The sequence below is a fragment of the Mirounga leonina genome, unplaced genomic scaffold (genome assembly GCF_011800145.1).
Source record: "Mirounga leonina isolate KUSES-001 unplaced genomic scaffold, KU_Mleo_1.0 Mir_94, whole genome shotgun sequence".
NCBI classification, from domain to species: domain Eukaryota; kingdom Metazoa; phylum Chordata; class Mammalia; order Carnivora; family Phocidae; genus Mirounga; species Mirounga leonina.
The window spans coordinates 8617264-8630509 of record NW_023270855.1 but is presented as its reverse complement, the minus strand read 5'-3'; the positions used below and the strand labels follow the sequence as shown (position 1 = coordinate 8630509).

Below are 13246 nucleotides of genomic sequence, written 5' to 3'. Positions count from 1 at the left end.
TAATCCTCTGGTTTTATGCAGCTACAGTTGGGAAGAGTCACTCGTGTTCAAAAGCACCGGAAGATCCTGAGGGCTGCGAGAGACTTGGCTCTGGACACTCTTATAATAGAGTATCGAGGGAAAGTCATGTTACGACAGCAATTTGAGGTCAATGGGCATTTCTTCAAAAAGTAAGAACATCATTCACTGAGCAGTGAGGGCTTAAGTGGGCCTGGCAGAGCGGTATGGCTGTATAAAAAGCATCCTGGTTGATAGGATGCTCTTGGGGAAAAGATTAGAGCTCAGATAAGCTCACACCTGTCTGCTATTTGTAGAAAAGTGCAAATAAATCTGCAAATTGTTTAATGTATAAAGTGGTAATGACTCCTTTCCAAGCCAGGCATTCCTTGCTTTGTGCTTGTTCTTTAATCAAAAGCAGACAAGCATGTGATGTTTTTCAAGTTTAGGCATTGCAAAGGACTGCTGCTTCTTCTGTCAGCATATGCTTCATATTTGTGGTGAAGTCATGGGGTGGCCCTTTTATTTGTGTTGAAAATTACAGGAATTTCAATTATATCCCTTAGACCATACCCCTTTGTGCTCTTCTACTCAAAATTCAATGGTGTAGAGATGTGTGTGGATGCACGTACTTTCGGTAATGATGCTCGGTTCATCAGAAGATCATGTACACCAAATGCAGAGGTAAGATTTCTGTAGCAACTTCTGTTTGAATGGAACCGCCAAAGGACAAGTCTACTGAAGAGGCAGTCTGAAAACTTCACCCAGATTAATTTAAGGTCTGTAGATAATAATTACAATCTTTTATCATAAGAGACCCAAAAAAACGCAATGATGCTTTTATTCTGACTGGATGGGGACAAGGAATGAGTTTCCTTAGAGAAGGAAGAAATGGGAAAAAGCAAATTAAGCATTTGCTAAAGAGAAAGAGCTAGACTGGATAAGAAGTCATTGAGGCCATATTAAAGAAATTACCATATGCTAGAACATGTCATTAAGCCCAAACTAAGCTGTGTGGTTGCACTTTTTTAGGTTTTAGGTAATAGTATTGTAAGAGAGATTCTAGACATTTCTAGAATTCATTACTCAGTGCATAATCAGTGCAGCTACATCAAATATAGCAAGAAAATCCACAGAGCTTCTCTTGACAGACTAAGGAATTTTAATTCTCTGATGCAACTGAAAACAGCTTTAAGATGTAGAGCAGAGGGGCACCTGGGTGGCTTAGTCGTTAAGCGTCTGCCTTCAGCTTAGGTCATGATCCCAGGGTCCTGGGATCAAGCCCCGCATCGGGCTCTCTGCTCGGCGGGAAGCCTGCTTCTCCCTCTCTCACTCCCCCTGCTTGTGTTCCCTCTCTCACTGTGCCTCTCTCTGTCAAATAAATAAATAAAATCTTAAAAAAAAAAAAAAAAAGATGTAGAGCAGAGATCTTACCCTAATTTCTAACATCTCAAGGTTTCTCCATTTATTTCAAGAAGTATCATAAATTTTCAGACAGTTACTATGTTAACAGTTTCTTGTGAAATGATGGAGTTATGTAAAAGACTACCATAACTTAAGTGGAAAGAAATTATTTTGGCAAAAGGTTTTTTCTGTCTTATGGAGAGTTCCTGGGTCTTTATGGTATATCATCAACCATAAGCCATGTTCACACAGGTGCGACACATGATTGCAGATGGGATGATTCACCTGTGTATCTATGCGGTGTCTGCCATCACCAAAGATGCTGAGGTCACCATAGCATTTGACTATGAGTACAGTAACTGGTAAGACCTACAAAACCTTTCCTACACGAATGGCCTTGTCTTACATATTAAGCTCTTCTATTGGTCTGCTTTTGTTCCTTGTCATTTCCTCTTTTTCTTTTAAACCTAGTCTTTTCTTAAGTAATGCATTTTTGTCTAGAAATTGTGTAGCGAAGAACAGACTTAGGGCAGTTTTTCCTAGTGATACAGATACATAGTATGTCACGGCTCACCAGTCTCCTAACCAAAGGTGTTTTGTAAAGACAAAATATATCTCTATATAGCAAGAACAGTAAAAAGGGTAGGTATGAGACCCTCCTAGAAATTGCGTTTGTTGTTATACACACAGCACTTGTTCCAGGGACCATAAAGAATGAAAATTTCAAAATTCACCCCATCCAGGGGCACCTGGGTGTCTCAGTTGTTAAGTGTCTGCCTTCGGCTCAGGTCATGATCCTTGAGTCCCTGGATCGAGTCCCGCATCGGGCTCCCTGCTCGGCAGGGAGTCTGCTTCTCCCTCTGACCCTCCCCCCTCTCATGTGCTCTCTCCCTCAAATAAATAAATAAAATCTTTAAAAAAATAAAAAAATAAAATTCACCCCATCCATTCAAACCATGTAATCTATCTGAGTGTGACAAGGCAGACAAAGCAGAGCTGGCAAGTCATAGATAAATATGTGATGGATTTTGTAAAATGGATGCTTTTTCTCCCTTGGTCCTTTTAGGCCAAAAAGGTCATTTGGTAAATTGATGTTCAGCACAGGTAGGAGAAGAATAGGTATTAGGAATAAGTAGGGAATCAGTAGTTCAAAAGTGAGGATGTGGTAAAGGTAGATGCAAAGGAAGTATCGCCTTTTCAGCCCCTATTATTGATCCACTGCCCACTAAATAGCATAAAGACATTAAGGGAGAACTGAACTTAGTGAAGGTTTCCTTTTTTTCTACTGACCATATGTAGGGGAAGAGTTAGGGTTATATAGGAAAACACTGACTATTGAAAAGTATTCATAGAACTCTAATGTGTCTGTGTAACTTATTCAAAGATATACTAGAGGAAATTACTATACTGTTACTCCAAGGAATGAATGGACAGTATGACTGATTTTGCAAGGCTACTGAGACAGGCACTTTCGGTTGTTTCTTTGGAGCAGTAATTATAAAGTGGACTGTGCGTGTCACAAGGGGAACCGGAATTGCCCTATACAGAAAAGGAATCCCAATGCTGCAGAATCACCACTCCCACCTCCTCCAAGCTTACCCACCATCGGAGCAGAGACAAGACGTAGAAAAGCACGACGGAAAGAGCTAGAGATGGAGCAGCAGAATGAGGCTCCAGAAGAGGATAACAATCAGCAACCAGAACAAGTTCCTGAGAAAGCAGCTGTGTCCAGTGACCATGAGGTAATTTTCCCCTGGTCAGAGAATGTTGGTATGGTATTGATTCTCTGCAAATAAAGAGGATCCGTGGTTGCCACATGTTGTTATATGTAGGGAGTCTATAATAACCTTTAACGCTCTTCATGTCAAGGTGTGCGTAACATTCATTGTCTTACTCTTTTTTAATAACGTCAAGAACATCCTTTCAGCTGCTTTCCATGTTTCAGTTCAGAGAATGGGGCTTATCATCTGCATTTACTCACATGAATAACACTATAAAGCATTAGAAGTTGTTTCTAGAGAGTTTTAGCTACCAGAAGAAAAAAGACCACTTTTTCTTAGAGCCTAAGAGTACAGCTGAATATCGCCTCTGTTTTAAAGGAAATAGACAATCCAGAAGAAAAAGCAGAAGAAGAGAAAGAAGAGGTTACAGATGACCAGGAGAACCCAGCTTATAGCAGAAGGGTGGGTACCTTCTAACATCCTTTGGTTCCTGCTACCTCTGGCTTGTGAACCCCTTCTCTTCTGAGTTTGTATCATCTCATTCTTTAACAAGACATTAAACCGTCACCTGCAGATGACAGTTGGGGCTTTTTTTAATAAAGGAGATTTCATTATGATTTATTTTTATCACACATACACACACACACACAGAAGTTATCTAGTGACTATTATCTAATGATGGTCTTAAGAGGTTTCTTACTAACAATCTAGTTTCCAAAGAACTGCCTTGTTGGAACAAGATACATGTGTTGGGGCTCCTTTTTCTGGAATTGTGTGAGTTTTGACATAAAAATAAAACTTTTGGTCACATGGATTCAGAAATCCTACTCTCTTGTTGAAGCCAGACATGTTTAGTTCTGGTCCTAAAAAGTGAAAGAAGATCTGCTTCGTTGCTTTTGAATTCTGAAAATCAAGAGAAAAATTGGTTTTGATGGCTATTTTTCTTTTATATTAAAAAGTTTCAAAGTAATTGACTATTTTGAAAAGTTTAGATTTGACCTTGCCTTTTTCTACAGCTCTTTCCAACATTTAAAAAGAAATGTTTTGGGAGCACCTGGGTAGCTCAGTCAGTTAAGCTTCTGACTCTTGGTTTCGCTTAGGTCATGGCTCAGGGTCAAGAAATTGAGCCCCTCATTGGGCTCTGTGCTCAGTGAGAAGTCTGCTTGGGATTTTCTCTCTCTCCTGGCCCTACCCCACTTGAGCATGTGCTCTCTCGCTCACTCTAAAATAAATAAATCTTTTTTTAAAAAAGAAATGTTTTATTTTTAGTTTTTACTTCTGTTCTCTAAGATACATATGTGTCATTTTACTGGCAAATGTCTTTAAATGTCTATGAATTTCCATTAATAACGTTTCTGAAAAAATATCCCCACCTCCTGTTGAGGCTTCCTTCTATGCTAATGCTATTTATTTCTAGACCCGGGAAGATAGGAAGGTCGAAGCCATCATGCATGCTTTTGAAAACTTAGAGAAAAGAAAGAAGCGGCGGGATCATCAGCCCTTGGAACAAAACAGCTCTGACATAGAGATTACTACCACTACTTCAGAGGTCCCTGTGGGAGAAGAGGCAAAAACTGAAGCCCCTGAACCCGAAGTTAGCAACCCTGCTTCAAACATGGCCATCCCAAGCACCCCACAGAGTGTTGGAGTGAACACCCGGAGGTCTTCCCAAGCAGGGGTAAGAGATGGAAAGACTCCAGGCCTTAGACATCCTTGCTTTTGTTAATGTCAGTTATCTATCTTTTGGAATAGTGAAAATCAGCATTTTCAGCTTCACCTCATATTGCAGTAAATAAGGCCATTTTCATCAGCTGCTTTGTGGGATTCAGGGAGACAGAATTTGAATGATGAGACACTTTTAGACTAGAATGTAACTTCATACTGTTTCTGCCAGATAATACTGTTTGTGGGGAGTTCATAAAAATCATTTCATATCTCTTTTGGCTCTTCTATATAGCATAATTAGGCACCTGACCTTTCATAGGATTCTCAGAATAAATTCATTTTTTCTTTCCCTACCCTGACCGTGAATTCTAAGCCTTAAGCAAAACCTCAGTACCTGGGAAAGAAACAAAGGAAAGAATTACCTCCCCTGCTAAGAACCCTAAAATTAGGTAGCTATTTTTAGCTGACTTTTGACCTATTTTATAAATACTTATTAGTAAAGGAATAGGCATCTACCTACAGGCTTTTTGGCTGATTGTGTAAGTTTTTTAAGGATTACATTTGAGATTAGTGTTTCTAAATACTAAATATTCAGAATGCATAAAGTGAGTAGAAAACTGGATAGAATGTTTGCTGATAAGAAATTTCTGATAAGCATTTCACTCTGCTATTATAGGATGTTGCTGCAGAAAAACCAGTCCCCAAGCCACCTCCAGCAAAGCCTTCTAGGCCCCGACCGAAGAGTCGAATTTCTCGGTACCGGACCAGTTCAGCCCAAAGACTAAAGCGTCAGAAGCAGGCCATTGCACAACAGGCGGAGTTGTCACAAGCTGCCTTGGAAGAGGGAGGAAATAACAGCTCTGTAACTCCTACTGAAGCTGGAAATATAGACAGTTCAGGAGAAAACAGGCTATTAATGGGGTCTGACCCAACTGTAGTATCAGTTACTGGATCCCATGTCAACCGTGCTGCACCTAAATACCCCAAAACCAAAAAGGTAAGTCACAAATACATCTTCATAAGTCTAGTCCGGCAAGGGCTGTGTCTTAGTACGTTGAGGGGACCTGTAATCTCCAGAAAAAAAAACAAATCACCTAAGTATTACTAGATTGAAAAGTTGTAGATAAAGAGCTTTGAGGCAGCAAGCTAAAACCATCCTACTACCTCTCTTTTGTTCCCTTAACTTTTAGGCAGAACTTAAATTGCTGATAACTGGAATTATTCTTCCCTTAATGATCATGGAGAGGGTGAAGGAAGATACCCTTGCATTCTGAATGCCCAGTTCATACTCTCTGCAGCTGCTATATGCCTCTGTCCTAGTTTCTAGCTCAGGTTTTTCTTTGTGAGCTACGCTGCTGCCTCTGGCTTTTACATCTGCAGCACCAACTAATGATCTCTTTTCTACCTTAGTATCTAGTTACAGAATGGTTGAATGACAAAGCAGAGAAGCAAGAATGCCCTGTTGAGTGCCCTTTACGTATCACCACGGATCCAACTGTACTGGCAACAACCCTGAACATGTTACCTGGTCTTATCCATTCCCCATTAATTTGCACCACCCCCAAACACTACATTCGCTTTGGCTCACCCTTTATCCCTGAGAGACGTCGAAGGCCCCTTCTGCCTGATGGCACCTTCAGCTCCTGTAAAAAGGTATGTCTGTGTTTATGTGGGTTTTTTTTTTTTTAACCTAGGATGCCTATAATTGTGACATATCTAACATATTTTCTAGACAGCCACTCTTTGCCCATGTGAGTTTATAATGAGTTAGTTCTTCAGCCATGAATAGTGATGCATCGATAGTCAGTAGGACTAAAGTGGGATATATACTGCATTTTTGGTGCTCAATTTGTGAGGATTCACTGTTGTCTTTGCCGAGAGCCCTTGAAGTACTGAGTTGAGAGCACACAGCAGTTGATGACTGGGTAGGGAGGGATGTTTTGTGTGTGCTCTTGTGGTATTGGTTAAAATGTCCATTTGTGACTACTGTGTGAGATTGGGCCCCAGGTACTCTAGAGCAATATTGCATAAGTAAAAAATGATTGAATTGTGATTTGAATTAATTTAATTACATTATCATTTGAGTGAGAGTAGAGGAAAGGTCCTGTTTATAAGTGGCATATTTTCTGTTCCTTGATCAAATAACAAGTTGGACTGTTTATTCTCCGGAACCTACTGTAAAATTCTCTCTCTCTCTCTCTCTCTCTCTTTTTTTCTCTCTCATCCCCCTCTCCCCACTGTCTCTCTAGTTATATATTGTTTTTGGATCTAGTGGCAGTAGTGTTTGATGGTTGTTTTTGGAATGCTCTTTCTGAATTCCCAGAAGCCCTGCATATTTTCCAAAGGTGTCTCTTGGGAATAGATCACTTCCCTCAGACCTATAATGTCATTTGTGTGTTGCTAGAAGTTTAGGACACCCTTTCATTTGGTCTTCCTTTGAGGTAGAGTCTGTTCCCTGGAACACCCTTTTCTCTTATCCTCAGATCTGGATTCAGGCTGCCTTCCTCAGTGTCTGCCATTGCCCTCCTCCACTGGCATCACGTACATGAGGATGCTGCATGTAGATTATTTGATGTGATGAAGTCTCCAACTCCAGGCAGGTCTTCCCTGACTCCTCCAAACTTAAAGCTTTTCTCTTTCCCCAAAGAGCAGAAATTATTTCTTGGGGGTGGGGGGTATGAAAGATGAGATAAAGTGGTGTGGGATATGGAGGGGAGGAGGGCAACAGGGTTCTGTGCACAAAGGAAGGGCACTACCACTGAATGGGTAGCATACACTGAAGAAAGTCTTCCTAATTGCACATCTGACCTAAGTATTTGAGTCATTTAATGTTTTATTTGGGGGAAATTCCCAAGTAGAATAACCCCTAAGGAGAAATTTGACCATGAGATCTTTGCCAAAAGAGAGGCTTTGTGGATAACACAATCACATGAATAATTTCAGGTGTCAAGAATAAAAACAATGAGATCTTTCTTAAGAAAAAAATAAGATAGAGATTTGCCTAAGTGATAAAGGAGGGTTGGGTCTCTGGGGATAAATTTTTACACCAAGTCACTTACTTTGGATTTCAGAGATCATCTAAGAAGGAAAAAAAATTGTTTGCATTTGATGAGCATTATGATTAACCTTATTCTGTAACAATTGGAGAGTTGTGTTAACTCTGGTATGGCATGCAAAACTAATCTTCCTATTACATTTAGCTCAGTCTCTCATGAAGAATAACAGCTCAAAATCTTAACTATATTTTTTGAGTGCTATTGAACAATTAGAGAAGGTGCAGATAATGGTCTTTAGTTTGGAGGAGCAAGTCAGGTGATGACTTGAATACTAGACTTCTAAGGATGTTAACTATTGAAGCATCTTATCAAGCCAGACTGTAGGATCTCCTATTTTGGTCCTTTGAGAAGGGTAGACAATTATTTAGTACAGATTAATAATGAAGTCTGAATTGTAAGCATTATGGACTAGCCTTTGAAATGCCACCTTAATCATTCTGATGCTGGGTTATAATCTTTCTATTCCTGTCTTGATTTTCCAACTAGCAAGAGTCCTGTAAAAACCAAAAACATGTAGGAATTTGATTTCAAATCTGATAGGAAATCCATTTCTTAGAACTCTTTTTACCTCATATGGTTTAGGACTTGTATCTATAGCTCATATTTGTATCTCCACTGGCAACAGATAAAAATCCCATTTAACTCATATCCATGTTTTAGTCTCCAAATGTGTCTGACCATCCTTACTTAGTCTTGTTCTCTGCAGGCTGTGCTCAGGCACTTTTATCTCTATATGTCATATTAGTCTTCAGGAAGAGTTCAGGATATGTATGCTGAGTTATCTAGCAGAATTATCTTACTTAAATTGGGTCTTTTAAAATTAAGTTTAGATCTGAATTAGTTTAAGTCACAGCTTTAATCTTTGCTGTTAACATCCAGATTATATTACAAAATAAAAATTTCACTTGTTATAGCACAGAATTAATGGAATTGTGGGTCTTTTATCTAGAAATTGAACTCTGCTTTATCCTAGATAGGGATTGAAAAGAGTTATTTTTAGATTGGTTAGAAAGAACACTTAGGTCCTAGTGTAGGACCTAAGAAGATCTGCATTATTCAACAAAATTGTAATAATTTTCTAAAAATTTCTCAGAGAAGAATATGTTAGATGAGAAAAACCACCCTCCATGGGATTAGTTAGAACAGTGTGTATTGCTTATAGGCATACTGTTTCTTACCTGATTAAAGGATGTAAAAGCCTCATAAATTAAAAACCATGTAAAATTGCATGTTGTATATTTGCATCCAGATTCTTAAGAGTGTTTGACAGAACATTTTTGATGTCCCTGGAGTTTCTAAATTATAGTGAATCATAGTTCTTAAAAAGCACATTATTGGTATATCTTGTAGTGGGTCTTCACTTATTTTAGAATGGAAACATTGATTTTATGAGTGGCCAGTAAGCCTTTCAGTAGTGTCCTTCCTTGTTCTCTCTAAATCCTCTCTAAACTTTTAACTTTGTAGATATAATAACGTGGGGGGGGGGGGGGGGGTTGGTCTTCCAAATTTCTTAGAAAACCATCCTAACTGAAAATGAAACATTTCGCTTTGCACTGGTATTTTATTGTGTATACAGGAGGGGGTTATGTAATCTGTGTATCTCCATACTCAGTTGAACAGGTCCTCACTGAGTATGTGTGCCTAGTGATAAGCTACACGCTTTCTTCATATGCATTCTCACTTAGCCTTCATGACAACCCTATGAAGTTGGGTTACTGGCCTTGATTTATAGATTCAGAAACTTTGGCTCAGATGGATTGCCCAGAGTTAGGCAGCTAATGAGAGGCACAGCCAAGTTTCAGTCCAGATCTTTAGACTCCAAAACTCAAATTACTTCCTTGTTTCTTCCCCATAGTATTGAGACTCATCAAAACATTTCTCTCACCTATCTCTGAGCTTCTAAAAAACTCTTATACAGAGTTTTGGAGAAGGAGGAAGTATACTTTTGATCTAATAACTGTAGCCAGAACTGAGGTGTGAAGGTATCTAAAATTAATTTGTTATTTGGAACTTGTTAGTTAACAGACAAATGGTCAAGTTCTTTTTTTATCAGCTCTAAAATATTACATAGACATACAGAAGGGCCAGGAGGAATGGGTTTGATCATATTTGCTGTGTTTGACCTTATAGCTAACCATAGCAGCATCTTATTCCTTAGAATGCCCCTGTCCTGGTTTTATTTTCCCTTTTTGTAGTCATCAGATCCAGAATGTCAATTCTTTTATGGGTGCATCTACTTGACACTGGAAATTTAAGAAATTATCTTCTCTTGGAGGAAAGCACAGTGACCCCAAGTGAGTCCTGTCATCTGCTCTGAAAAGAAAAGCTTGTATTAAAGGTACCTGTAACAAAGGATTTTTCACTCATTTTGTCCTCTTGGGCCTAATTTTCCCATCTGTACAATGAGTGCTTTGGACAAGGTGACTTCCAAGGTCTCTTCTAAGTTGTAAGGTGCTGTGGTTCTGACAGTTCATCTTGACATCAGTATTCTGTGTATAAGCGAGTTCATTCTTGGTCTTGTTTTGGCTTTTCAGAGACCTGGTCATATCATAAAATGTTGATACGATTCAACTGACTGTTGATATCTCTTTTTTATATGCTTATTCACTCTTATTGCCTCGTGTTTACGGTTTTATTTTTGTTTTCATTTGGTAGACCAAAAAGCCATTTATTTACATGATCTAAATTTTTTCTTGGTGAAATTTTCCTCACATTATTTCCTAAGAAATGATTATTTCCTATGTTTCTAAGAGGGTAAATCTATTTGCTCTCTTTGATGAAGAGAGTATTTACTTACCTGTAATACTTGTTCTCTAAAGGTATAAAATTATAATCACCATTTGCTCTTCCTATTTGGGGGAGGGTCTGATTCAGAAATTGATGTTTATCAAAATTCGATCTGTCTTATGTCAGGGCAGGAGAGCCACAGAGTGGTGAGCAACCTACAACTGTGTATCTTAAGAGAACACAATTACAGGTAAGAAATTTTCTCTCTTCCCCAGGATGAATTATTATCCTAATCTTTGCAGGGTCACTTTCTGACCTAAATTTATATCTCATCATTTTAGATTCTAGTATTCATTACAAAAAATGTGACTGATCAGAGAGCTCTTTTATACTTTTTCCCCTTTTTGATTTCTGCAGAAGTTCATTTATTCTGGTGATTTGCATTATTCTTGCCTAATACAACCAAAGTACTTAGTAGGGACAAAAACTCACAGGTTATTCCATCTGAGAGTAAACCTTTTGGAAGTATTTTGTACCTGTACTGAAGAGCTAGCTGTTTATTCTCATCCAAAGTCTTCCTGTGAATCTTTTCTATTGTCTCTTCATATGTCCCCAGCACAGGGCAGACAACTCTTAAGAGATCTTTTATCTTCCTTTTAGGCACTTATTTTATGTACTAGTTTTATCCTATATGATCAAAGTCTCTCTATCAAATGAAAGCTAAGATTTCTTAATCTCTTCCCATTTACCCCATTCTGAGCAATATGAAAAGTTGAACAGTAATCATTTTTTACTGGTTTTGGTTTTTTGATGGGATCTCGTTATTGTATAATGCAGATTTTCTCAGTTTTGCCCCAGAGAAGGAATTGATGGGGCAATATTCTAATATGCTGAAACGCAAGGCAAAAAATACTTGACTGTGGACTCAGTGAGTGTGTTGGAGTGCATCTCTCACCAGTTCATATGTAATGATCCGGTTAATGTATTTAAAATAGCTTTACCAATTAGTTTTAAATGATTATTGACAGTTCCCTGGTTCTTTTCCCATTGTAGCGCTGGATAAAGCAAGCCTTGGAAGAAGGGATGACTCAAACATCATCTGTACCCCAAGAGACTAGAACTCAGCACCTATACCAAAGTAATGAGAATAGTAACTCTTCTAGTATCTGCAAAGACAATGCAGGTACGTATCTCAAACCTTCCTGAATACATAAGCAATGATTATTTCAGGTCCACATAAAAAAATTCAATGTTTGAGTATTTGAACAGTCTGATACAAAAAAAAAAAAAAGAACATTGTTATCTAAATAGTTACTTTACATCTGTCTTTACAGAGGAAGAGAGATCTCAAGTCAGGGAACAGTTTTCCCACGCCGACAAAGAAGGAACTAGACAGTGTACAGATAACAGCAGAAATGGTTATAAAAAGGTTAGATACATTTAAAGTAGTAAGTTGAGGAAATCTATATCCATGTTTCTAAGAGGAGAAATAAGCAAGAAAGATGTGGGGCATTGTTGAGGAAACAATAAAGATTACACATGATTGAGCTGGGTGGGGCTTGGTTGAAGGGGCAGGGGGTGAATGAAGTAAATGAGAAATCCTTAAGATGTTATTGTTTTCAAAAGGGCTTGCACAATTAGTGTAAAATTTTTTAGGAGACATGGCTTTGAATCTAATATAAAGTTCTTGTGAGTTTTTAAATTAGAAGGTCCTAAAAAATCATCTGGTCCATTGGTTTTCACATTAATTCTTACAGGGTAATTTTAATTGAATTGCAGTTGAGAGCACTGGTGCATGAACTTCTGATGCTAACTTAGTGGGAACCAGTCTTTTTACCAAAGTTTCTCCTGCCAGTTTCAGCTTAATTGAAAAGTTCTCTGTGACTTCCATAAGTTTATCTCTAAATCAATTCTGTGAATATTACGTAACCAAAAAAATAAAATAAATTAGATGCTAAAGGTCATGTAAGATTACAGCTAACATGATGTAATATATGTGGAAAAAAGTAAGCTACTAAAAAAAAAATTTTTTTTTTTCAAATTTAGTTAATTCTTCTATCTCTAATTTGGATTATACCTTAGAAATTTTCACATGTGTAACCCCAGGATAATAAAATCCGAGTGTAGAACATCTGGAAGATAAATGATACTATTTATCTTCTCGTTTTACTCTTATTCTTAAAGTATTTTACTCTTCTTCTACATCAAAGATTAGGAAGATTTAATCAAACTAGATAAATATAAAGAAATGCTGATACCAGATTTCCATCAATATTATCAATTTATTGGAAACTTTTACAGTATAGTGAGAGTATAACTTAAATTTTCTGTCTAGTATACCTACATATGCACATTTGCATTTGTGTTTCTGTATTTGAGGTTGGGAAAGGGAGGTTGTATAGCAGTTCATGTCCTAACCAGCAGAGACTCATAGGCAAAGTGTCTTTGTTACTACATGCCCCAGTTGGAATGGAATTGGGACCATTAGTCACCAATTATTGAATTTTTGCTCTCATCTCTAACAGTGAGAAACATTCAAAGGACACACCTTGCCCTTAAGGATCAACATAACCAGAAGGAAAATATTTAACTAAACCAAGCAGTAGTCAAATGAGCGACTTGGTATATTGTTGCAAGTTAGTGTAAATCCTGAGGGATTACTTTTATTTGCTAGTT

The 13246-nt window shown here is 38.0% G+C and overlaps 1 protein-coding gene across 15 annotated transcripts in view; it reads left to right on the top strand.

Moving 5' to 3' along the window:
• The window catches only part of SETD5 (SET domain containing 5), an 83505-nt gene that overhangs the window by 49617 nt on the left and 20642 nt on the right, over positions 1-13246 (top strand). For all 15 annotated transcript variants that reach the window (XM_034997736.1, XM_034997746.1, XM_034997742.1 and 12 more), the window contains 9 exons: positions 22-170; positions 564-681; positions 1654-1763; positions 2894-3143; positions 3501-3584; positions 4540-4800; positions 5464-5784; positions 6198-6440; positions 11624-11753. In XM_034997736.1, coding sequence (XP_034853627.1) covers positions 22-170; positions 564-681; positions 1654-1763; positions 2894-3143; positions 3501-3584; positions 4540-4800; positions 5464-5784; positions 6198-6440; positions 11624-11753 — 1666 coding nt within the window. The remainder of the gene's footprint in view (positions 1-21; positions 171-563; positions 682-1653; positions 1764-2893; positions 3144-3500; positions 3585-4539; positions 4801-5463; positions 5785-6197; positions 6441-11623; positions 11754-13246) is intronic.